Source organism: Orycteropus afer, unplaced genomic scaffold, assembly GCF_000298275.1.
Source record: "Orycteropus afer afer isolate SDZICR_OR568_19922 unplaced genomic scaffold, OryAfe1.0 scaffold00285, whole genome shotgun sequence".
NCBI lineage: Eukaryota > Metazoa > Chordata > Mammalia > Tubulidentata > Orycteropodidae > Orycteropus > Orycteropus afer.
In genome coordinates, this window is record NW_006921872.1 from 1,317,208 (window position 1) to 1,343,687 (window position 26,480).

Below are 26,480 nucleotides of genomic sequence, written 5' to 3' on the forward strand. Positions count from 1 at the left end.
CATGGGAGGGAAGGACACAGAAAAGTAACTATGGGAAGTGGAAAGAAATCTGTTACACTGTGGGGAATTACAATCAATGTCATGAGACAAAATGTATATGAACCGCTGTATGAAAAATGAATTTGCTCTGTAAATTTTCACCCAAATCACAATGAATTTTTTAAAAAATTAAACACACACAAAATGGAAATGGCCAATAGCAGTCCATTTCAGCTCACTAATGCCTAGGATCCACCACTCACATGTCAGTTTGTTGCACTGTGTGGCCTGTGTGTTGCTGTGAAGCTGGAGGCTATGCTACAGGTATTTCACATACCAGCAGGGTCACCCATGGTGGGCAGGTTTTGGCAGAGCTTCCAGACTAACACAGACTTGGAAGAAGGAAGGGGCCATCCAGTTCTCAAAGAATCGGCCAGTGAAAACCTTATGAATAGCAGTGAAACATTGTCTGGTATATTACTGGAAAACTTTATGAATATCCTTGAAACATTGTCCAATGTAGTGCAGAAAATGAGTCAGAGTTGTTGTTGTTGTTATGTGCCATCGAGTCGGACCCGACTCATAGCGACCCCTCCTTGGGTTTCCGAGGCAGTATCACTACGGAAGTAGATTGCCCCATCTTCCTTCTGAGGAGTGGCTGGTGGGTTTGAATCGTCAGCCTTCTGGTTAGCAGTCAAGTGCCTTAGGTACTACACTACCAGAGCTCCCCTTAGGTCAGAAGGCACTCAAAATACAACTGGGGAAGAGCTGCCTCCTCAGAGTAGAGCTGACCTTAACGATGTGCATGGAGTAAAGCTTTTGGGACCTCCATTTGCTGATGTGGCACAATTCAGAATGAGAAGAAATAGCTGCAAATATCCATTAATCAGAACACGGAATGTATGAAGTGTGAATCTAGGAAAATCAGTAGTTGTCAAAAATGAAATGGAACACATAAAGATTGATATCCTAGGCATCAGTGAGTTGAAATGGACTGTTTTTGACCATTTTGAATCAGACAACCATATGCTCTACTATGCCAGGAATGACAAATTGAAGAGGAATGGTGTCATATTCATCATCACAAAGAATGTTTCAAGATCTATCCTGAAGTATAATGCTGTCAATGATAGTATGATATCCATATGCCTCCAAGGAAGACTAGTTAATACTACTGTTATTCAAATTTCCACACCAACCACAAAAGCCAAAGACGAGGAAATTGAAGATTTTTACCAATTTCTGCAGTCTGAAAGTGACCGAACATGGAATCAAGATGTGTTGATTATCACTGGTGATTGGAATGCAACAATTGGAAACAAAGAAGAATCACTGGTAGTTGGAAAATATGGCCTTGGTGATAGAAATAACGCTGGAGATCACATGACAGAATTTTGCAAGACCAACGATTTATTCATTGCAAGTACCTTTTTCTTCAACAACATAAATGGCAGCTATACATGTGGACTTTGCCAGACGGAGTACACAAGAATCAGAGCAACTACATCTGTGGAAAGAGACTATGGAGAAGCTCATTATCTTCAGCCAGCACAAGGCCAGGAGCTGACTGTGGAACAGACCATCAACTGCTTATATGCAAGCTCAAATTGAAGCTGAAGACAATTAAAACAAGTCCACGGGAGCCAAACTATGACCTTGATTATATCCCTCCTGAATTTAGAGACCATCTAAGGAATAAATTTGATGCATTGAACACCAGTGACCAGAAGAATTGTGTGGGATGGCATCAACAACATCATCCATGAAGAAAGCAAAAGGTCATTAAAAAGACAGGAAAGGAAGAAAAGACAAAATGGATGTCAGAAGAGACTCTGAAACTTGCCCTTGAACTGAGAGTAGCTAAAGCAAATGGAAGAAATGACAAGATAAAAGAGCTGAACAGATGATTTTGAAGAGCAGCTCAAAAAGACAAAGTCAATTATTATAATGAAATGTGCAATGACCTGAAGTTAGAAAACCAAAAGGGAGTACATCAGGGTTGTATCCTTTCATTATATTTATTCAGCCTGTATGCTGAGCCAATAATCCAATAACCTGGATTATATGAAGAAGAACACAGCATCAGGATTGGAGGAAAACTCGTTAACAACCTGCAATATGCAGACGACACAACTTTGCTTGCTGAAAGTAAAGATAACTTGAAGCACTTATTGATGAAGATTAAAGACACCAGTCTGCAGTATGGATTACACCTCAACATAAAACAAAAGTCCTCACAACTGAACCAATAAGCAGCATCACAATAAATGGAGAAAAGACTGAAGTTGTCGAAGATTTCATATTACTTGGTTCTACAATCAACACCAATGGAAGACATCAGGCAACGTATTGAAGGGGGGAAATCTGTTGAAAAAGACCTCTTTAAAGTGCTGAAGAGGAAAGATGTCTCATTGAAGACTAAGGTGCGACTAACCCAAGCCATGGTATTTTCAATCCCCTCATATGCCTGTGAAAGCTGGACAGTGAATAAGGAAGACAGAAGAAGAGTTGATGCTTTTGAGTTGTGGTGTTGGCGAAGAATACTGAAAGTACCATGGACTGCTAAAAGAACTAACAAATCTGCCCTGGAAGAAGTACAGCCAGAATGCTCCTTGGAAGCAAGAATGGCCAGACTTTGTCTCACCTACCTTGGTTGTGTTGTCAGAAGGGACCATTCCCTGGAGAAGGATATCATGCTTGGTAAAGTGGAGGGTCAGTGAAAAAGGGGAAGGCCCTCAATGAGATGTATTGACACAGTGGCTGCAATAATGGGCTCAGGTATAGCAGGGATTGTGAGGTATAGCAGGGATTATGAGGCTGTTACAGGACCAGGCAGTGTTTCGTTCTGTTGTGCATAGGGTCCCTGTAAGTCAGAGCTGACTCGACAGCACCTAACAACAACAGTGCCTAGGATATTGATCTTTATGTCTCGTTCCATTTTGACAACTTTCAATTTTCCTGGATTCATACTTTGTACAGTCCACATTCCAATTATTAAACATCCACTAAGAATCCATTAGGAGCTCTAGTAGCATGGTGCCTAAGGCACTTGACTGCTAACCAGAAGGCTGGTGGTACAGACCCACCTGTCACTCCTCAGAAGGAAGGTTGGGCAATCTACTTCCATAGTGATACCGCCTTGGAAACCCATGAGGGGTCACTATGAGTCGGATCTGACTCGACAGCACATAACAAGAAGAATCCACTAATAACAGGAATGGGTAGACCAGTTACATTTTTGTATTAGGCTAATGAAGAAGGTAATGATGGTACTGGACTAGGGGGATAGCAAATGTGATGGAGAGAAAAGGACAGATCTGAGGTGTGGATGTAAATATTGAAAACTTGAGGTACTGACATCTCTGAATTGAGTTACTTCGAACCTGATTGAAAACTCCATTTTGAATTTCTACTTTTTGAAAGAAACCATTCACCCTTTTTGTCACTTTTACTGCTTGAAAAACAAGGCAGAAGTCAGGATTTCTAATCTAAGTAAAGAGTTACTTAGTGTCTGTTAAGAATGTTTTCAGCTGGCCCCAGAGAGGGGGTGCCTTGGTCAGCAAGAGGATGAGAAATAGAACTGATACTGTTAAATGAAGTTAGACCTTGTAAGTAACTTTATAGGTGATATAGATACATATAAAGTCTTAGTTCCAAATTAACATTTTTTCTCACCAGAATTTCCCACTGTGTGTCTACTAGCTCTGTGTAAATCTGTAACTAAAGTAAGGAGAGGGGCTTCAGATGTGACATAAAATTAATCCCTGAATGAATGCTTTGTCAAACCATTTTCAGGATGTACCAACTCAGGGTGTAACAACTTCAGGATGCGACAAACTTGTTGATAATGTTTCAATTTCTAGCTTTTGTCATGCTTCCTCCCCCACCTCTACCTACCTATGAGCAAAAATCCTTTTTAACATCTTACAGTTCTTCCTAAAATTCCAGCATTGCAACATCTTGTATGGATGTTTGTAAATATCTTCCCATTTCTTAATGATTTTATTCTTTCAGTAAAGCTTTTCTTCTCATTGCTAGCAGTCAGTCTAGTGTTTTCCACTAAGACAGTAGTATATTTGAGATATAACCATTATCCAGCTGTGGTAGTTAAGTTTGTGTGTCAACTTGGCTGGGCCTGGTTGAGTGGCTGGGCAGCTGGATGTAGTGCTCATGATGGGCAGCATGAGGAGACAGGCAATCAACTCCATGGTGGAGTCTACTGTGAGCAGCTGAGTACTGCCCTAGGGATGTGGTCTACTTCTTGTATATAAGGAGAAGCCTTGGAGGATGATCTCTAGCTTATGGCATACTTGGACCCTGCATATAGCCAGATCATTGTTCAGCAGCCTGCCATGCTCTGCTGACCTTGGGATTTACAGTGGACTTGAATTAATGGCCTGCCATGTGGTTTGGTAATATCGGGACTGTGCCATTTTATTTGTCGACCTTGGGCTTGTTAGCCTTAGCAACCAGTAGCTGCCTGAGTGAAGAGATGTCTCTAGCTTCAGTGGGCTGGGAGCAAGAGGCAGAGCTGAAGTCCAAGGTCGAGGGGCTTTCACACAGCCCCTAGAGTCTGGCACTTTGCACTTGGACTTAAAGCCTCCAAACTGTGAGAGAATAAACTCCTGTTCATTAAGGCGATCCTATTTATTTGTGGTATTCCTGTTAGAGTGGTACTGTTGTTGTTATGTGCCGTCGAGTCGGACCCGACTCATAGCGACCCCTCCTTGGGTTTCCGAAGCAGTATCACTACGGAAGTAGATTGCCCCATCTTCCTTCCGAGGAGTGGCTGGTGCGTTTGAACCACCAGCCTTCTGGTTAGCGGTCAAGTGCCTTAGGCACTAAGCTACCAGAGCTCCTAGAGTGGTACTAGGTAACCAGAATACCAGCTTTCAAACTTTCGTCAAACCAACATATGTGATGTGAAATATCATTATTGTTTTAATTTGCATTTCTGTTGAACATTTATTTGTACTTTAAAATTTTTATTTTGCTGTTGCTAAGAATATATGCAATAAACATACCAATCCAATAGTTTCTACATGTACAATTCACTGGCATTTATTACATTCTTTGAGTTGTACAACCATTTTCACCCTCTTTTTCTGAGTCTCTCTCATTAACATAAATTCGGTGCCCGCTAAGGTTCCCATCTAATCTATCAAGTAGCTGTTGTCAATTCGATTCCATAGAGACAGTTCTTAAATGAGTGTAATACTCAAAGCAGACATTGTTTACAAGTTAAGCGAACTATTGTTTCATTTAAAGAAGACTTCAAGGTATATTTTTGGTTTAAGATTTAAAGATTATCTCAGGGCAATAGTTTCAGTTCATCATCCAGCCTTCATGACTCCAGAAAGTTTGGTGTCCCTGAGAATTTATATTCTGTTCTACATTTTTCCCCCTTTTAATAAAGATTCTTCTGTAGATTCCTTTATCAAAATGCTCAGTCATGGTAGCCGGGCACCATCCACTTATTCTGGTCTAGTGGCAAAGGAAGCTGTTGTTCCTGTAGGCAATTAGCCACACATTCCATTTCCTCCTATTCCTAACTCTCTTTCCCTTGTTGCTCCAGGCAAATACAGACTACTTATTGTGCATTGGATGGCTGCTTGCAAGCCCTTAATACCTCAGGAACTATGCAGTGAACTAGGAGGTAAAAGAGAAATAAACCCATTACTAGGCCAGTTAACTGGGATGAAACTCTAATGCCAAATCTCCAAACCAAGGAATCAAATCCCATGAGGTGCTGGGTAGTACATAAACAGCCTCAACAGCTACTTTTTTGGTAAATATGTCTATCACACTTTTGCCAATTCAACTTTTTACAAGTGTACAACTTATTGACAACACTTACAGTAATCAACTGTGCAATCCTACCCATAATCAATGTGATTTTTCCACACTATAAACTAAAACTCAGTACTCCATAAGCAATAACCACCCCTTTCCTCCTCCCTCCAGCCCTTGGTAATCATTAGTAAACTTTTCAATATATTTGCCTTTTCTTGTCTTTCTATATAGGCGAGGTACAATATACATCCTTTTATGATTGGCTTATTTAACTCAGCATGTTTTCAGATTCCATCCATATTGTAGCCTGTATCAAGACCTCATTTCTCCTACTGGCTCAGTAGTGTTTGATTGTATATATTTATGTAACACATTTTGTTTATCCATTCATCTGTTGATAGGCATTTATGTGGTTTCCACCGTTTGGCTGTCGTGAATAGTGCTACAATGAACATTGGTATCTGTCTCTATTTGAGTTTCTGCTTTCAAATCTTTTGTGTAACATATCTGAGTGGAATTGCTGGGTCATATATTCATATTTTTTAATAGGGTATATTTGTATTTATTGAGTCCTTGGTTTGTGCAAACAGTTAACACACTCAGCTGCTAACTGAAAAGGTGAAGGTTACAGTCCACCCAGATGTGTTTCAGAAGAAACACCTGGTAATCTATTTCTGAAAAATGAGTCACTAAAAATCCTATAGAGCATAGTTCTACTCTGATACCAATGGGGTTACCATGTGTAAAAAGGGTGTGGGAGAGGCAGTGTCCAACCTCCTTTAACTTCACAAGGGGGAAGGAGGATCCAGAACAACATCAACAGCCCAAGGCTAATTCCTATGAGGCAGGGGTCAGATATGCCACCACCTTCTAACCTTTTTTCTTTTTTTACCAATTCTGACACCAACTGTCCCATGTCACTCTCTACTTCTCTGCTGGGTTCAGTAATTTGTTTCAATGGCCACACAGAACTCACATACAATACTCACGATTACGGGGAAGTAGCAGGTTACAATTTAGGTTCAGGAACACTCAGGATACAGTTCTATCAGGACAGCCTCCCCTCAGCCGTGCCCAAAGGCATGCCTCTCTGGCCCTCGGTCTGGCCACTGCTCTGCTCTGGCAAGTGTTATAACACTCTTTTAGTCCTGCTGATAGGTGTCCAGAGAGGCATACCACTCTGCTAGTAAGCCTCTTGCCCAAAGGCACTCAGCTTTCTCACTCCCTGGGCTGGTAAGCCTACCACTCTGTCATGTGCTGCTCCCTTGGTTCTGCTGCCTCTGTTGCTGCCATTTCTCTGCCACTGCTTCTTGCCATCTCAGCACAAGGATCTCAGGTCCAAAGATGTGCTCCATTGTTGGCTCTTCTTTCTTGATGGTAGTGAGGTCCCTCCCTCTCCACTTCCGAGATGGCTTATTTTAAGCCTAACGGATGGCAAAACTGACCAATCCTGACGTTAGGGTTCCATATACCTTATTTCCATAGTACCATCCCCACAAGGGTGCCATGTGCTAATTTACATTATTATCAAGCTATTCAATTCCCTTGGAGGGCCACAAGCACTTCACATTTACATTATTCCACCCAGTCATCTGGTAGTTGTTACAAAGACCATGGCTAGAAGAGTCATATATCATAATTCACTACATCACACCGTAAGTTGGAATCTACTCGACTGCATCTGGTTAATGTAGCTGTGGTCTTTATAGATAAACATAAAAATCCAGCTTTGAGTTCTGAATTCACAGTAGATTACATGTGGTAAAGCCTTAGTTCTGATTCACATGCAATGAACCTATCACCTGGTATACCCACAAAACATCAGGTTTGGTACCACTCATGTTTATCGATGAGCTCAGAGTCTAGTAAGGTTCATTCACTGAAAATCTTAGTTTAATTAACAAGTACTCCCCCATCAGTGGTTTCTGAGCAAAGAAAAACCATGTTGATTCTATGTTCACCAGCAGAACATCTGTTACAGAACTGAGGTGGCAGCAGGGCTGAGGTTGCACAAGTGTCTGCCAACAGAGCTTGGATGAAGGCAAGATGGTAGCTCTGGTGACACAGCCAGTGGTGACCTGGGCTGCTCGGCCTGCGTCCATAACCCCACCATTACACCTCAGGGACCCACAGATCATGCCTCCTTATTCACATTCTTAATAGCTTTTTGGGTTTCCTCTTTTTAAATTCCTTATTCACGTCCACTGCCCATTTTTCTATTGGGGTTGCTGTATTTTTCTTGATATGTAAGAATTTTGTATTCTAGATAGCAATTCCTTGTCAGTTTAGACATGTGAGTTGCTTTCTTCCATTCCATTAAGTCTATTAACTGTCCTTGGCTGAGTATTTCATCAAACAAACCTTATTGTCACTTTTAGAAATGACCAGGTGTATGGGTCTGGGTCCAACTGAGAGAAAAATGCCATACAGTGTTTTGAACAGGAAAAGTCTTACTTAAATGACTGTAACATGGGGTTGGCTTGTTAGACATAAATAGAACTATAAAGAATACTGAATTAGCAAATTTCAGGAGCAGCCAGTACCCCTAGGACTAAGTGTCCAAGCAAGAGCTTAGATACGGACCTTGTTGGAAAAGGCTTGGCCATGGCTTACTGGATGGCAGAGAAGTATGGTGTCATGGTGGAACTTACCAAAGATCTTCCCTCTAGGGTGCTGGGAAAGGTCATTCATTCACCAGCCCTCTGCTACAAAACTACCTGGGGGGATGCCAGGGGAAGCCTCTGGCTGCTGGCTGCCAATAAACTACAAAAGCTGGGCACTAACAAAATAACATGTGCTATAGCAGCCAGGTACTGGAGAAGCAGCACACACTGCAAAAGCCTGCTGTGGCAGTGAGTAGACCTGGACTGTTCTGTACTCCTTCCGTTATACCACAATGCCACTAGCTAAATTTGGTTTATGTAATAGAGTTTTTAGCAGCTCTGGTGGTAGAGTGGGTAAGGTATCTGGCTGCTAACCAGAAGGTTAATGGTTCAAACCCACCAGCTGCTCCACAGGAGGAAGATGAGGCAATCTACTTCTGTAAAGATTTATAGCCTTGGAAACCCTTGGGGATCACTATAAGTCGGAATCAACTTGATGGCAGGTTTTTTTGTTTTTTAATGGCATTTTTAAGCTGAAGTGATACTATTAAAATTACAACCTTTTGAAAAATATTTATTAAGTATAAATAAATGTCCTATACATTAAATATCAAGAAATATTCATTATTGATTACAAGTCAGGGTGTAATACTGAAGGAACCATAGAATCAAAATATCCACTCATGAAACAGTAGTGAGAATTCCATTCCAACACCAGACACAGTAATGACTTGCTCACAAGACTCAACAAAACCCATCAAAAACGGCCAACATTTTAGCCAACCTACAATGCTACATTACAAAATGGTTTTGAACCATAATATGAACAGTCCCAATCTTGTCTTATCAATATATCAGGTCATTTTGAGGTTGTGGGGTTACATTTTCATAAAATTTAGATTCCCCATTACCTTCATTTTATTTCAAATTATTAATGAATGAAAACAAGCCTTACATAGCCACTGATTTTTTTTTTTTTTTTAAAGTTAGTCAAAAGAAAAGGAATCAAAGTTTAATACAAAGAAAGCAACTCCCCAGCAATGAGTCTCTTAACGGAAGGAAAAAAAAAAAAAGAGCAATGTAATGAACTTTCCTTCAAAGAAAGGAAAGAAACCTTAATCTGTTATGGTAAATTTGGAAAGCTATTTCCCAGTTCCCAGAATGAATGTTTATTTTACACGATGTATTTGAATGATGGAAGTCTATGAAGCAGGGATCTGTGGCAATCCAAATTCATCCACCAACACCCCATCCTGTGAAAGAGAAGCAATGTTAAATACCACTATTTTTCAAGTGATTACATTTAGTAGTAAATGCTGACTTCCAAGTATTTATCAATAGAAACCAAAATCCCACTCAGAAGAAGAAAGCTTTTGTATGAAAGGCAAAAGGGGAAGTAATGAACCAGGAAAAGGACTGGAAGGATCAAAAGGTGAGCCTTGGTAGAGTAAAGGAAGAGTGAAGTAGATGAGGGAGAAAAGAAACAACAGTAAACCTAGGAAGGGGAAAAGGAGCCTGGGAAGGTCAAGGAGAAAAAGCTGAGGAATCAGTCCTTGCCTCTAGATTTGCATTTTCATTCTGATCGCTAAACTAACAACCTTTTGTAGCCTTTCAAATCCATGAAGGTGCAGTGCCCAAGGGCAGGCACTCACTTCCATATCATCCTTCACCACAAAATCACAGACAGTGATAGTACTATCAATTAAGAAAACACATCTCAACAGTACATTTAACTCAAGAATCTTGTGACCCCCAAGAGTGCATGGGAGGGAAGGACACAGGGAAGAGGTAACTACGAGACGGAAATAGGAAGGGAGCTGTTACACTGTGGAGAATTGAAGTCAATATCATGAAACAAAATGTGTATGAACTGTTGTATGGAAAATGAATTTGCTCTATGAACTTTCACCCAAATCACAGTAAAAATTAAAAAAAAAAAAAAAAAAAAGAATCTAGTGACCCTCTAAAGTAGAAATAACAAAGATGCTTCAGGGACTTGTTACTAGGGATATGAAAAAGTAGACATGAGAGTGTAAATAAAAATGCTCAGGTGTGCTAACAAGAAAGCAACTCAGGCACCTGGATCCTTAAAGTGGGGAGAGAGGTTGGGGGGGAGGACAGTAGAGAAAGGTTAAGACTATCCCAAGCTTAAGGGAAGAGGGAGGATGTAGTAGGGGAAGACCCATATTAATAGAAATTAAGGGACCTGAGAAATCGCTCACTTCTTTTGCTCCCATTTTATAGGTGGGAAAAACTAACGAGGTTTAGAGATAAAACTAACAAGGTTCAGAGATAAAACATGAATTTCTAATTTTCTCACAGTCACACAGTGAATAAAGGTACAGTGCGACTGGCTCCCACTCAAGGATTCCTTGGACTACACTGTGTACCCTTAACGTGCATGTTGGGAGTTAAAGCAAGTACCAGGGCAATAAACTTCCAGTGGCAATAGAAAAAAAATAATACATTACACCAGGAACTAAGATAGAATGACCCGCTTCTCACCAGCAGTGAAATGCTCTATAGTAATGGCAACAATGTAGATCTGGACAGGGCTTCAAGTTTGTAAAACCCTTTCACATACAAGATATAATACAATCTATAAGTATATATGTTCTTAAGTTTGTATTTCTTTTTTTAAATTTTTATTGTGATTTGGGTCAAAGTTCACAGAACAAATTCATTTTCCATACAGCAGTTCATACACGTTTTGTTCCGTGACACAACTATTAAAAATCCCTAAAATTTCGTGTGTCTGTATAGTGCAGCTTTCTTTTACAGTGCCACTTGCCTCATGCATGTGCTGCTGATGCTTTCCCAGGAAATGGTAAAAACAAATAAAACAACAAAAAAAACACACATGTAAATGGTACCCAGTGCAAACACACAAGGATGATTTTGTATCTTATACAAATTGTCACTATATGAAAACATTTCTGGGCCTTAGTGACACTATACAACCTATTCATAATCCAATAGAGGAAAAACTGGACTTTCAAAGTGTTCCAAAAATGACTGAAACTATCTTTCCTTGTCCTAATTCAAGACTACCTTTTTGGTTCCCAGACTGGTGGTCAGCTATAAAATCTTTATCATTTTGCAAAAAACATATATACAGAAAAAGCTCTCACCTTATTCTTTGTGTCAGTGGGCACACCTTCAGGAATTGCAGGTGCAGATGCTGCTTCATCCAAATATGAGCTGTCTTCATCAGCCAGAAGCTCATCACCCAGTGCATCCAATTCTGAAGTTGAAATAGTCAACATTTCAAAACAAAGATAAGCAAGAAAACTGGCAGCTAATGTAAGAAAGACATATTAGTTGTAGTAAGTAAAAATTTGAATACAAAAATAAATGATTAATTTCTATTTTCAAAATAAAAGATGAGCATTATATGAATATTTCAAGGGAATGAATATGGTGAAATCTATGAAAAGCAAAAAACAAAGCTCACAATACAACAAACCAATCAATTCCCACAGGTTTACAAGGGCCCCAGTCTCCATGAGAAGCAGGCAGAGTTATTAGCTGGCCAATTCAAACTAAAAAATTCTGATGCTAACAAACAAAAGAAATGCTTTCTCTTCTTGATAAACTTGAAAGAGTGAAGTAAAAGGCATGAGCCTGTTGTATACTGAGTGGCCATTACCATTACATGAAGTCAGGCTCAAAAACTAAGTGTGGTTAAGTGAGTAGTAAGTGGCCAGAAGGAATGACAACAGCAGATGGATTCATCAGAGGAAACTGAAAATGGAAATGAAAAAAGAAAGAAAGCAACAGTGGGGGGCGGGGGGAGAAAAAGATTCCAGGCAGAAACAGAACATGGAGAAAAGAAACATGACAGAATCATGCAACAGGAAATCCAGTGTTAGAAACTGATAGCATCCTGACCCCTCCCCCTCTTCCTCCACATCCAATCAATCATTAAGTCTTATCTAGTAGTCAACTTCCCAAACAGTTCTTGAATCTGCCCACTTCTAGTCTTGGCCACCATCATCTCCTACATGGGACTATAGCAGTAAATTCTAGACTCCTGTTCCTAAGGCCACTTAACCCTTCTGTTCTGGTTACCTAGTGCTGCTCTGACAGGAATATACCATCAGTGGGATGGCTTTAACAAACAGGAATTTCTTCTTACAATTTGGAGGCTTTAAGTCTGAGTTCAAGCTGCCAGGCTCTAGGGGCTGGGTGAAAGCCTCTCAACCTTGGGCTTCAGCTCTGCTTCCTGCTCCTGGCCCACTGAAGCTGGAAGGCTTTTCTTCACTCAGCTGCTGGCTGCTGAGGCTGACAAACCCAAGGTTGACAAGTAAAAAGGCACAGTCCTCATGTTACTAAAGCACACGGCAGGCCATTAATTCAAATCCATTGAAAGTCCCAAGATCAGCAGAGCACAGTGGGCTGCTGAACAACGACATGGCTACATGGCAGGGTTCAAGCATGCCATCAGCTAGAGGCCATTCCCAAAGCTGCTTCTTATAAAAAGGAAGCAGACCACATCCCTAAAGCAGCTACTCAGCTGCTTGTGGTAGATCCCACCATGGAGGTGATTGCCAGTCTCATCATGGGGAATAACTACCACCAGCTGCCCAGCCACTCAACTTGACCCAGCCAAGTTGATACACAACCTTAACTACTACACCCTCCATTTTTCATCCTAACACCTATTCATTCTTCAGACCTCAGGCTAAATTTCTTCATCAAGAAAATATCCCATGCCCTACCCTTACTTCCAACTAGGTAAGACTCCCATCTTGTGGTTCCATGGTACTTCACACGGTACTTCCTAATCTTTTTATTCTTGTAATTAACTACTTGAAACAAGCAGTCTGTATTTCTCACCCCTGCTAGAGGAAAAGCTTAATGAATGCAGGGATCATGTTTGTTTTCTTCAATGTGGAATTTCCAACACCTAGCACAGTGCCTGGCATATAGCCGATGTACACCAAGTATCTGCCAACTATTGTTTCTTGATCTGCTTGTATTTTGAGGGAATGGACTCCAGGTAGGAAAACAGAGAAAACAAAATCAAAAGGAAACAGCAGGGAAAGGCAGTGTTGAGGGCACAGTGGACACAAAGTACTAGAGGCCTTTCCTTAGATCTTCCTTCAGAGTCTGTCCACCGCAGAGTTGCTGGTAGAGAATGTACACCTGATGTGGCTGCCTCACAGTATCTCTGCCTAAAGACTGTACCAAAAGTGAACTCAGGAAACAATGATAGGAATTTCCACTAGCATTTGGGAAAAGGGTCTAGGCAGTTACAATTTTCAGATTCTAAAGCTACGTATATATTGCTTTTCCTATAACTTACCTGCTTCTAGGTCATCTTCATCTAATTCTGGGGTGCCATAACTTCGACTCAATGCTTCTTGGATTTCATTTGCATCTTCCATCATATCCTCTAGCTGGTCTTGTAGATCCTATAGAAATATATATAGCAGGGTTTTCACTGATTTCTTACCATTTACCTCTGATTACTGGTTCTCCCCTCCACCCCAGAATCTTAGTAATAAGCAATTTTTAAAAAGATATATAAAATGCCTGGCACATACCCAGGATCATCAATAGCTATACTTTATAAAGTTATTGTAACGATTTATGGTAATATAAACAGACATAAAATACTAAACACTTAATACTATATATATTAGCTACTATTACTACTTCAAGGAGCTCTGGTGGCATAGTGCCTAAGGCATTTGACTGCTAACCAGAAGGCTGGTAGTTCAAACCTACCAGCTACTCCTCGGAAGGAAGACTGGGCAATCTACTTCTTAGTGATACTGCTTTGGAAACCCAAAGAAGGGTCGCTGTGAGTTGGAAATGACTCAATGGCCATTGAGTTTGGTTTGGTTTTTTGATTACTACTTCTGTTGTGCTAAGAATGTGCTCTTTGTCTACTGAAATCCTACACAGAGGAAGACAGGCTAGCATGATAACGCACAAGATCCAAATCAGCACCTTTCTCCTTTGGAATTTCTAGAACATAAAACAGTTGAAAGCTTGTTCCTGGCCCCCAAATCAGAGTAGGTTTGTTTTTTAATATTAAAAGGAAATAGGTAAAAAGTAAGATAAGGAAAACATTTTTTATAAAAATCTTTCCTTTTCTGTATTTCCAAGTGCCAATCTACTATGACGTCTGCACACGACATTCTGCTAGCCAGAGACTCACTGGCTGAAATAATAATTAAAAGAGAGTGGAAACTGCATAGAATAAGTTAATCAACTCAAGCTTATACTGTATTATTACATATCAAGACAGATCTCCCAAAATCATCCATAAATAGGATTCCCAGCAACAGATGTTAAGATAGACAGAAAAAAAATCATACATACAGAGCTAGTTGGTTCAATACTGGAAAAACAAACAGACGCAACAAAAACAGATACAAGGATTAAACTAAAAACAACACTGATGTGCGGAAACTGAAAAGTAAAATAGAATAAAAAGCAAAGACACACAAAAGCAAAATAAAAAATGAGAGCTATAAAACAATGAAAATGGTTACAAGTAAAGTATTTTAGGAAAATAAATTTAAAAAATGAAATTCAAAACATATAGCCCAACCAAAAGATGAAACACAAGACAGCCACACATACACACCAAGAGAGTTAGAAAGGGGCTCTCCACCTGTCATGCTGGCAAACTATTGGGGGACAGAAAAGGATAATTAGACAAGGAGACAGACAGACAACCACAGGTGAAAGATGGAGAGAAAGAAAAAAGACAGTAAGACCAAAGTTTCTATTCTGTTTAATTAAACATGTCTAATTGCCTAACAAAGAGTTATGTCTAACATACAGAACTCTAAGCAGAAAATAAAATTCTATTTCATTATATTTTATTACCAAAAGGTATTGTACAAATAAGATAAGTATACACAGATATTCTCAGTAAATTTCCTGGAAAATATCACTAAACTTCACTTCATGAAAGCAGAGACTGGTGGAAGATTCGGAAAATGACCAAGGGCAGCTGAAGGAGGGGTACTCAGAAGAAGTTAGGGTGAAATGGCAAATATCCTTTCTCCTACTGAAGACCAGCATTGCCAGAGATACCTCTGCAGGGGCAGAAGAATGCCCCGTCCAGAGGTAGTGCTCACCCAAGAAACACTGCTCGAATCGAGTGGTACTAATGATCTTCTCTAATAGCAACCAATAAATATTTTCAGAGCCAGTTCTGGGCACTGGGGATACAACAATGAACAACACTGACTCCCTGTCCTCATGGAAAGAGTCATTCTAGTCTGGAGGGTAGAGGTAAAAAGCACTATCTTATTTACAGAAAGGCAGCCTTTTCCCACTAGCCAGGCACCACTCCCTCCCTCTGCTATCACTGTTATCTGGTGTTCACCGGAGTTCAGAGCAGCCAAGCTCTCAGGGTTCACCTCCCCAACCAAAATCCAGTCCCAAAAGGAAATGATAATATTATAGACCTAATGACATTATTATTAAAAATAACCAATTCTATGCCAAAAATTATATTAAACACTTCATGTCTATATCCTCATTTAACAATTCATGACAGTCATGGGAGATAAGCAATGATGTCACTGTTTTACAATTAAGGAAACAGACTAAAAATCACTGAGTTGGAAATAAACAGCATTTATTAGGTACTTATACCTAATTAAGGAGCTCTGGTAGCATAGTGCCTAAGGCATCTGACTGCTAACCAGAAAGTTGGTCATTCAAACGCACTAGCCACTCTGTGGAAGCAAGACTGGGCAATCTACTTCTGTAAAGATTTACCACCTCAGAAATCCAATGGGGATCGCTATGGGTCAGAATCGACTTGATTTTGGTTTGGTATATCTAATAAATGCTAAGGCGCTAAGGAGCTCTGGTGGTATAGTGGATAAGACACTTGGCTGCTAACCAGAAGGTCAGTGGTTCAAATCCACCAGCTGCTCCACGAGATAAAGATTAGGCAATATACTTCCATAAAGATTTACAGCCTTGGAAACCCAATGGGGGTCACTATGAGTCAGAATTGACTTGATGGCAGTGGGTTTGGTTTTTGGTTTTATTACATGCTAGGCCTGGTGCTCTTAGTCACATTAGCTCATTTATTCCATCCTCTCAATAAATGAACATGGTGCTATGATCCTTGCTGTGTGGACACTGAGACCTTTGGCAGCCTTTCCTAAAGTCACTCTACTAGTAAACGGCAGGCCGGAGAGTCAGTCCTTAACAGTGTTCTTCTCATCACAGATGCATTCATTTAGATTTGTTCAGAAACTAATACATATCTCACCTCAATCTGGTCGATTTTCACTTGCTTGTATGCTTTCTTCATTTCTTTTACTCCCAGTTTCATAGCATCAACCTGAAAAAAATAAAATAAATGAAAATACAATGTCTTTAAAAGCCATGTTACGTAAACAGTCTTCTAAACACCAAGAGAAAAGAGAGCACAAGAATTAAAAAAAAAAAAAAAAAAAAAAAAAAATTTATGGGAAAAGGTGCTTTCGAGTACCGTGGTCTTGGTGTCCTTCAGTGACTGGATGGTGTAATTGGCTTGCTCCATGTTAAATGACTGTTGGGCAAGGTTGTCCCGCTGCTGCTCATACCTTTTGGTAATCAATTGGGAATGTAAGTATGACTCAGGAAGAAAGTATCTCTAACACTAAATAAGAATTTTCTTTAAGAGAAAAAAAGGAAAAAAATTGAAATAATTACTCTAACACACTTTATGTGTTTTTCTCCCAGTCTTTTTCCTTTGTGTCTATTTTAATTATGACACTATTTTCCACTTAACATTCACAGCATTTGCTTTTTTCTATATTGCAACAGTCTTGCTATAAATACAACTTTATAATGTTTACTTTTTTTTGTTGTTATTCTTTTCAGCAGTTCACATACAGTCTCATGACACTGACTACTATTTACCACAATGCAACAGCTCCCCTTCCACTTCCTCCTAATAGTTACCTCTTCCGTGTCCATCCTTTCATGTACGCCTGCCCCCCGAGCTGTCTCCCTGTGCATAAACAGCCCTTCTTTCTTCCATGATTGTTCTCTCCAAGGAGTGTATCTACCTCAGGTACATCTTCAACTCATATGCCTGTCTTTTGTTTGGCTGGAAACCACACGTGTGGGTTCAATTCCAGACCTGAAGGGCAACTAGGGGCCATAGTCTCAGTGGTTCCACCAGGCTCTATCGGACCAGCAAACCTGGTCCCCACCTTTTTTTTTTTTTTTCTCCAAATGATTTTGAGTTTTGTTCCATATTGTTCTCCCTCTCTATCCAGGATCTCCTCCATAGATCCCCCTCCGAGTGGTTGACAGTGGTAGCCAGGCACCATCTAGTTCTTCTGGTCTCATAGTCATGTAGGCTACAGATCGCAGGACTAATTCTTTCCATGAATCTTTCATTTTCTTCATTCTTCTGTGCTCTGGATGAGGAGAGACCCATCGTTGCATCTAGATGGCTGCTCGCAAGCTTTTAAGATCCCAGTCGCTACTCGCCAAACTGGGAGGTGGAACAATGTTTTGTATAGTATGTTATGCCAATTGAGCTTGATGTCCCCTGTGACTATGGTCCCGAGCCCACAGGTTCAACTACTCGGTCCCTCTGGGTAGCTGGCTGTGACCAACAAGTGCCTACAACCTTGTCCTTTGTCAGCTCTACCATACACCTGGGAATTCAGATCACACAGATACACTTATAGGACCATTGTCTGCCAACCCTATACATGGTCTTGGGTACACTCCCCACTTTACAGACATACCTAATAGTTCAGCCTGTCCACCCATCTGTCCACCTATATACCCATGTTTGCCATGGTAAACTGACAACGCAGTATTGTATATACAAAAGGGTTCATCTTTGTTGCCTGTACCTCCCATGTACCTCTCTATGTCTTCCTCTTCCTCAATGCCACCATGTTAGATACTTTTCTTACGACAAATTCCTGGAAGAGTAATTATTGGCACAAAAGGTAAGACGATTTTTTAAAAATATTTCCTTGTATTTTGGGTGAAAGTGTACACCAAAAATAGTGTACACAGCAAAATAGGTCCCCATTCAACAATTTCTACACATATTTTTCAGTGACATTGGTTACAATCTTCACATCATGTTGTTGTTGTTATTATGTGCCATCTAGTCGGACCTGACTCATAGCGACCCCTCCCCTTGGGTTTCCGAGGCAGTGTCACTACGGAAGTAGATTGCCCCATCTTCCTTCCGAGGAGTGGCTGGTGGGTTTGAACCACCAGCCTTCTGGTTAGCAGTCAAGTGCCTTAGGCACTATGCTACCAGAGCTCCCTCACATCATGTAGGGTAAGACTATTTTTAAAGCTCTCAATACATATAGCTAAACTGTTTTCCTAGTAAGCAATCTTTCTGCTTCTTATTAGCTGATGACACTTGACCTCTACAACCCTGCAGAGGATCTCAGCTGGTCAGCCCACAGGGTTAAACACCAAAGATACTATTTGGTTCAAACACCAAGACATAGTCACCTAAAACAAATTAAGGATCTTTATAGCTATTCTGGTAGATGGGATCAAATATTCAGGATTCTTAACTTTAAAAACAAACAAAAAACAAAGAAAGCACACTCTAACTAATGGGAGAACCAAACCCTACTGGTCTGAGCCATCCAATAAGATAGCTATAGTCACATATGGCTACTTAAATTAACTGAATTTAAAAATTCACTTCTTTAGTCACTCTAGGCACATTTCAAGTGCTAAACAGCCACATGTGGCTATTAACTACCGTATTGGACAGCACAGGTACAGAGTAGCTCCAACACAGCAAACGTTCTCTTGGATGGTGTTGCAACAGATGTTGCTGAACATGCAAGGGAAAACGAAAAACAAAAAAACAGCCAACAGTCATATGTAAAGGAGTATCTGTAATTAAATCAAGAATGTTTATAATATAGTATGAAAACCTGAAGAAATAGACCATTTTCTTTTTGATTAAACCTGCTAAAGGGAAGGAGATTATGCTGGTAACTTACATCCGCTTTTGCTTTAAAACCCGCAAGGCTTTCTGCTTGACCATATTCTAGGAGGAAAAATAGATTTTAATTTAAAGAGGTAGAAAATATACATATGATAAAATAAATCTCCCACATCCTCAAATTTACATACCTACCAATTCTCTTCCTCAAGACAGTAGACATAGTGGCTCCAAGGTTCTGGTCTACCCTCCCAAGCATACATATGCTTTAGCTCATCTCTGTCTTTGCATCCTACATCTCAGTGCACTGAACTACTTTTCCTTTTCCCAATGAACGTCTTCTCTACCCCCACCCTAACTGTGCCCATTGTGTCTATCCAGTTGCCTTAGGGAGATAGATTCCCCACTTGGACATGCAGTTTTCAACTTAGACTCATTTTGGAAATTACTAACAATGACCCCACCAATCTCTCACATCTCCAAGCTGACAGTCTTTACATCAGCATTCGTTTCTGCTCTCTGTTGTTTCCCATGCACAGCCATCCCATTAATGATTTTCAGAATTACTTTCAAACTGATCCTTTCACCTCATTCTCAAGACTATCACCATGGTTTGGGCTTTCACTGTATGTCTAGATGGGCTTTCCTGTCTCTAGTCACCCTTCAATTCATGTCACCCAACTAAGATGGCTGGAAAAAATCTCTTTTCACTCCTCTTTCTCAACTGTACCATATATCATTTTACTCATGTCCTCCAAACAGAAAGGAAAAGCAGGCATTACTTTCAGATAATAATAATATATAATATTTATTATGTGCTATGCAGGTCACATGAGTTACCTTGTTTAATCCTCACCCTATGAAGTAAATATTAGCCCCATTTTCCAGACTGGATACTCAGGCTCAGTGAGGTTAAATAATTTGCTCCAGGTTGCATGGTTAAGAAGTTTATGGAGCTGGAAAAAAAACTAGGTAGTTCTTGATCCACAGTCCATGCATTTAAATATAGTACTTTATGTTCCTAACCTAACAGAAGAGGAAAATAGTAGTAGGTGGTTTTATCAAGGTCACAGCTTATAGACAGTAATGGTGCTAGTACTAGATCACAGGTCTCAAGATGCCTAGTTCAGTCCTTTTTCCCAGCATGCCACAGCACCTCCTTAACCAATCTATTGTACTTATCTCATCTGACCAGCCTGACAACTTACTGCTCTGAGCATGACCCAGTAAATTAAAAACTAATAAAACCAAACCCACTGCCATCAAGTTGATTCTAACTCATAGCGACTCTACAGGACAGAGCAGAAGTGCCCATAGGGTTTCCAAAGCTGTAAATCTTTATGGAAACCGACTGCCTCCTCTTTCTCCCAGAGTGGCTGGTGGGTTTAAACCACCAATCTTTTGGTTAGCAGCTGCATGTTTTAACCACTGCACCACCAGATCTTCTTTTCCATGTACATGCTTCTGGACATTTGAGCATAATCTTCTCCTCCACCAAGTCAAACTCCAGCCTCTCTCCCATATTTGGCTCCTTAAAGATATACCCCTTATGTCAGTCTGTGGGCATCTCTTCTGTATCTCTTATCAGCCCCTACCATCAGGCCCTATTTCATGTTAGCCTGTCGCAGCACCTTTTGAAACAGCTGCCACTTGCCTTACCTTTGCAGGACCCTCTCTCATTTTCTTGATCTGATCCTTATACTTCACTAGCTCAGCATCCAGTCGAGAAATCTTTTTGTCAATGGATTCTGCCCTGCTATCCACCTTGAGGGCAAAATAAAAATTAAAGGCAGTGGTGGTTACTGCAATACACTTACATGGGAAAGGGCAAAGAAAAGAGGAAAGAATATGGAAGAAAAAAGGACAGAAGTATATGGTAAAGAATGGAAAACAGTGATTCCCAAAGTGAGGGGCGATTCCTAACCAGAAACACACAGGGCTTTTACAATTACACCCCACTCCCAGATACTTATATTCTAGGGTGTGTTGGGGCAGAAAAATGGTTTGAGAATCACTAGGCTGAGTTGAGATTTCCCTGGAATGGGAGAGAGTAGTCATGCTAGGGGCTCAACCACATGGGGTATGAAATAGGTCAGCACCCAGTGGACCACTGTTAGGGTTGTAGATTTAATGTCATTTCCTAAATAGGGAGTGGGTGGTTTAATGTGACGGGGGTAGGGTTCCGATTTTTGTTAATGAGGTCCAGGTAATGTGGACGTAGAATATCAAGGTGAAAGTCTCGAGGTGGGTGAGTGTAAGAGATAAGAGATCGGGCTGTTTGAGGGGAGAAGGACCCAGGGATGGATGGTATGAGACCAAGCCGTGATTAAGTGGACTTGGCGGTTTGCAACAGAACGGGTTGGATGCCAGTAGGGCGAAGTAGTGATGGATAAGGGGCCCCTGGTTTGCAGCGTTAGGAATGAGCAGGGTAACGGGTGAAAGACCAAAGCTGGGGTGGAGGGGAACAAGGTGTAATGGGCCCGGGGCCGGGAATGGAGGTGAGAAGCAGCAAGGAGCCCAGAGCCAGGGGTGAGGGGATCGGGGTGTCAGAAGCCCAGAGCCGAGTTACGCGTGGTCGAGTGCCCACCGTGCCAATGCAGTCAGTCAGGCTGGGTGGCGGAGCCTTGGGTTTTGCTTTTCCGAAGAATCGGTTCATCTTGGGCGGCCGCACAGAAACCCAAACACTGGAGCAAAACCAGAAACGGAAATAGAGTCACTTCTGCCGCCTTGACTTCCGGCCTCTCATGAGCAAGCGCATTATGCCCACCGTAGTTTCCCGATCCTTTTTTCCGGGTTTTAGTTCGGCCTTCGGGAGGAAGGAGAGCGGGAGGAGACTGAGGGAGAGTCAGCGGAGGGCGGGGCCTCTGGCGGTGGATGGGGCGGAGCTTCGGTTTGAGTGGGTGGGACCTGGAGGCGGTGTCAGTGGAGGGCGGGGCAGGAGTGGGGCCAGCCCCCGAGGGGCGTGGTCAGTTGGCAGAGTCGGGACCGGGAGGCGGTTGGGCAGGATCGCTAGGGTTAGCGCTCAGCTCTCGCCGCTGGGCGGTCGACAAACGCGGGCCTGGCGGAGGGCGGCGGGCCGCGGAGAACGCGAGGCCACGGGGAGCGGCCGGGTCCCCGGAGGCGCGCCCTTCGGTCAGGTCGGGAGCCTCGCCAGGCTGAAGCCCCGGCCGACCGGAAGCCGCCTCGGTCTCAGCGTCCGTCCGTCCGGAGCAAAACCAGCGGACATGACCGATCCACCAGGGGCCCCGCTGCCGGCGCTCGCTGGCCGCGGGTGAAGAAGAAGAAAGTACAACCCCGCACGGCCCGGAGTGAGGAGATGGCCCGGAGTGAGGAGATGGCTCGGAGTGAGGAGATGGCCCGGAGTGAGGAGATGGCTCGGAACGAGGAGATGGCCCGGAACGAGGAGATGGCCCGGAACGAGGAGATGGTCCGGAACGAGGAGATGACTCGGAGCGAGGAGATGACCCGGAGCGAGGAAGTGGATCAGAGCGAGGAAGTGGATCAGAGCGAGGAAATGGCGGCGACAGGGCTCAACGTGACCGTAACCCACAGTGAGCGCCGAGTGGGCTCAGGGCCAGACTTTGAGGGGCCGGCCGGGTTTGTGGGTTTGGCTCTGTGTCTTCCGGAAGCGTGTGTCCTTGTGTTTGCCCTGACGTCCCGAGTGTAGGTCGTTGCCTGTGTCCATATGGCCAGGTTTTGCCCATGTCATGTGTCTGCACCCCTTTACATGTGGCCAGTCTCTAACCACATGCCTGATCTGTGTTCGAGTGTCCGTGCTGCACGTCGTAGGCCTAGTTGTGTGTGTTGGTGTGTGCCCGCAGGGCCATTATGGTGTCGTGTCAGGTTTATATTTGACAATGTTGTGTATGATTTTTGTGTGTCTGGACACCTATGTATGTGATGAGTCTGGACGTCGTGCCTGGCATTACTTATTGAAAGTCTTTTTTGTGCCAGAAGCTGTATGTGTAGTGCACTGTGGGGGCCTGTGGGCTCTAGCATTCACTCTGGACACCCACTATGTCACCCCTTTGTTGGAATTGACACAGAACTAAACAAAGTCAATTCACCTGGCTTTGAACTAACCTTGGGGTGTCTCTGCTGTTCTCTGTGAAGTAGAGTTGGTAAACACTGCTGCCTCCTCAACCCTCCCTAGTCTGTGAAGGGGCTCGAGACTTGGTGTAGTGCACTGAACACATACCTGGAAAAGAGTTGCCACTTATGTTCCAAAGAAAATTCTTTGTTGTTTGGGTTTATTCATTCATTACTGAGCACCAACCACGTGCCACAGGTGCCTGGTGGGAGTGACTTGGAGGAAAAACAGTCCCCTGCTCATTACTGTGGGAGATAAGACCTGTATAGTACAGGGTACAGGGCAATCAGGCAGAATGGCTTGTGATGAAAAGCATGGGCTTTGGAATAAAATAGACCTGGAGTCAAGTTCTGACTCCACCAGCTGTTGGTTAAGTCTCATTAGGCATTTCCTTACCTGGACTGAAACAGTGCTTATCTGTGAAATATAGAGAATAATAATACATGAAGTTGAAGTTCATAGAATTATTCTGAGGATTAGATAATACATGAAGTGAATCTGTTATAGCCTCTTGTGCATTTGATAAGGAGCCCTGGTGGTGCAGTGGTTAAGTGCTTGGCTGCTGGGCTACTAACTGGAAAGTTGGTGATTAGAGCTCACCAGCTGCTCCACAAGAGAAAAATATGGCAATCTGCTTCTGTAAAGATGACAGCCTTGGAAACCCTATGAGGCAGTTCTAATAGGGTCACTATGAGTCAGAGTTGACTTGACAGCAGTTTTTTTTTTACTGTATATGATAAATGCTTGGTTGTTAGCTATGTTAATATTAGTAAGGCCCTGGGTAGTGCAAATGGTTAATGTGCTCAGCTGAGTTCATCCAGAGGCCCTTCAGAAAAAAGGCCCGGTAATCTACTGAAAAATCATCCCTTGACAACCCTATGGAGCACAATTCTACTCTGACATACATGGGATTACCATGAGTTGAACTTGTAAAATTATTATAAAGGAAACAAAAATCCTTAAACAGGTCACCAGAGGAAAACTGGGCATATGGGAACAGACTCTTTGGAGTAGGTAGCATATGAGCTAAGACTAGATAAACAAATGTAATAAAGCATCAGCCTGTATTGGTTTATGTGACTGAGTCATCTTCACCAAATGCTTTTCTTTCTCCTCAGGCAATGAGAAGCACGACCTTCTTGTTACTCCACAGCAGGGCACTGTTGAACCAATTGTCCAAGATCTGGCCCAGCTTGTTGAAGAGGCCACAGGGGTTCCAGTGCCTTTTCAGAAACTCATATTTAAGGGTAGGCAATTCTCTTCCGGGAACTCTGGTGGCGTAGTGGTTAACACATTTAGCTGCTAACCAAAAGGTCAGCGATTTGAACCCACCAACCCCTTAATGGGAGAAAGGTGAGGCAATCTGCTTCCATAAAGATTTACAAGCTTGGAAACTCTATAGGACAGTTCTACTCTGTCCTATAGGGTCACTATGAGTCAGAATCGACTTGATGGCAGTGAGTTTGGTTTGGTTTAACTTCACCTAATAGTAGCTCTTTCAGCTTTCAAATGGGGACACATTATTCTTATTTGTTTATTCATTTTTTCAACAATATTCATTGAGGACTTATTGTGTACTAGATGTTTTCAAACATTTGAACAGGAATTCTATTTGAAGTCACTTCATGGAGGCAGAAATCTCACTATTTTCAATAAAGCACCTAGACAATCTTCCTTGGCTAGGTTAGACCCTCTTTCCGTTATGTGATCTCATGGTTCCTTCTACCATTTCTGCATAACGTATTGAAATTACTATTGTAATTGTTTTCTTAGTTGCTTAACACCTGCTTGCTCTGCTAGAATGACATTCTATGAGGGCAGAGATACTGTTTATGTTTTCTAGTGCCCTATCCCAGTACTAAGGAACTCTTGTAGTGTAGAGCCTAAGGCACTTGACTGCTAACCAGAAGGTTGGCGGTTCAAACCCACCAGCCACTCCTCGGAAGGAAGGTTGGGCGATCTACTTCTGTAGTGATACCACTTCGGAAACCCAAGGAGGGGTCACTGTGAGTCGAGTCCAACTTGACAGCACATAACAACAACAACAACAATAACATCCCAGTGCTAATAAAGAGGCAGTGTTGAGTGAACTTACCAGAGGCCTGGATGTGGCAAGCCCAGTGATGATTCTGATTTCTGCTGAGATCTATCGCCTAACCCTGTCTGCCTTCCACTCCCATGGGATCCCCTTATTCTGGTATCTGGTGGAGGCAGATTTATCCTATTTTGCACCAGTCATTACAAAGAATTTAATGGTAGCATTTTTGTTTATACTTCATAGTGTAACTCCTTATTTTTTTTAAAAAAGTTTTCTTTTTATAAAAGCAATAGAAGAAAAAAAGGTTTCCCTAGATAAAATCTCTTTGGAACAAAACTCAAAATCATAAAAAAGACTAGGTTTACTGGTCTGATACAGCCTGGTGAGACCCCTGAGACTATGGCCCCTAGTTACCCTTCAGATCTGGAATTGAAATCACTCCCATGGCTTCCAGCCAAACAGATAGGCCTATAGGGTGAACATTTACATCAGGTAGATACACTTCTTAGAGCAGTCAATCATAGGAGAAAAGAAGGGCACTGTTTGCACAGGGAGATAGTTCAGGGAGCAGGAATACATGGAAGGAGGCTACTGGGGAGAGGTAACTATGGGGAGGAAGTGGGAGGAGAGCTGTTACATTGTGGGGAATTGCAGTCAATGTCATGAAACAATGTGTATGAACTGCTATATGGAAAATGAATTTGCTCCGTGAACTCTCACCCGAAATCACACACACACACAAAAAAAACTCTAATAACATTTTAGTATATTTCTGTCTAGTGTCCAGTTGTATTTTTATTTCTGTTTTCTTGACTCAATTGGGATCTATGGATTATGGAAGTTTTTATTGTTTTGTTTTATCCTTTGCTGCCTTAATGAGTTGGACATTCTTTCCTCTCATCAAGTGAATGTTGTCTCCCACCCATTCTTTTATTTATGCCAATAATTTAACTTTTTTGGCTCAAAGATTTCTTACTGTGTTAGAGAAACCAACACTTTCTCCAGAATGGCTTGTTCATTAGCAATTTTGCTTTTTCTGTCTCTTTTTTTTTTTTTTTTTTT

At 41.8% G+C, this 26,480-nt stretch overlaps 2 protein-coding genes across 2 annotated transcripts in view; one reads left to right on the forward strand and one right to left on the reverse strand.

The window, feature by feature from the left end:
- Positions 1 to 9,577: 9,577 nt before the first annotated feature.
- CHMP5 (charged multivesicular body protein 5) lies at positions 9,578 to 21,946 on the reverse strand. The gene is made up of 8 exons (XM_007950685.2): positions 21,878 to 21,946; positions 20,950 to 21,054; positions 19,349 to 19,395; positions 16,852 to 16,945; positions 16,630 to 16,701; positions 13,684 to 13,792; positions 11,507 to 11,619; positions 9,578 to 9,628 (listed from the first exon to the last, which is right to left on the reverse strand). The coding sequence occupies exons 1-8, from the start codon at positions 21,944 to 21,946 to the stop codon at positions 9,578 to 9,580; spliced, it is 660 nt and encodes a 219-aa protein (XP_007948876.1).
- A 103-nt stretch (positions 21,947 to 22,049) lies between these two features.
- BAG1 (BAG cochaperone 1) overlaps positions 22,050 to 26,480 on the forward strand; it is a 20,918-nt gene continuing 16,487 nt past the window's right edge. Inside the window, exons 1-3 of the mRNA XM_007950703.1 lie at positions 22,050 to 22,190; positions 22,310 to 22,841; positions 24,499 to 24,627. Coding sequence (XP_007948894.1) covers positions 22,050 to 22,190; positions 22,310 to 22,841; positions 24,499 to 24,627 — 802 coding nt within the window. The remainder of the gene's footprint in view (positions 22,191 to 22,309; positions 22,842 to 24,498; positions 24,628 to 26,480) is intronic.

Bases quoted from the DNA above. Each gene is read 5' to 3' on its own strand.
- CHMP5 (XM_007950685.2), bottom strand. From the start codon at position 21,946: ATGAACCGATTCTTCGGAAAAGCAAAACCCAAGGCTCCGCCACCCAGC. The intron at 19,396-20,949 runs GTAAGGCAAGTG...TTTTCCTCCTAG, and splicing joins TGAGAGAGGGTCCTGCAAAG to AATATGGTCAAGCAGAAAGC. The intron at 16,702-16,851 runs GTACTCGAAAGC...TATTTTTTTCAG, and splicing joins TGAAGGACACCAAGACCACG to GTTGATGCTATGAAACTGGG.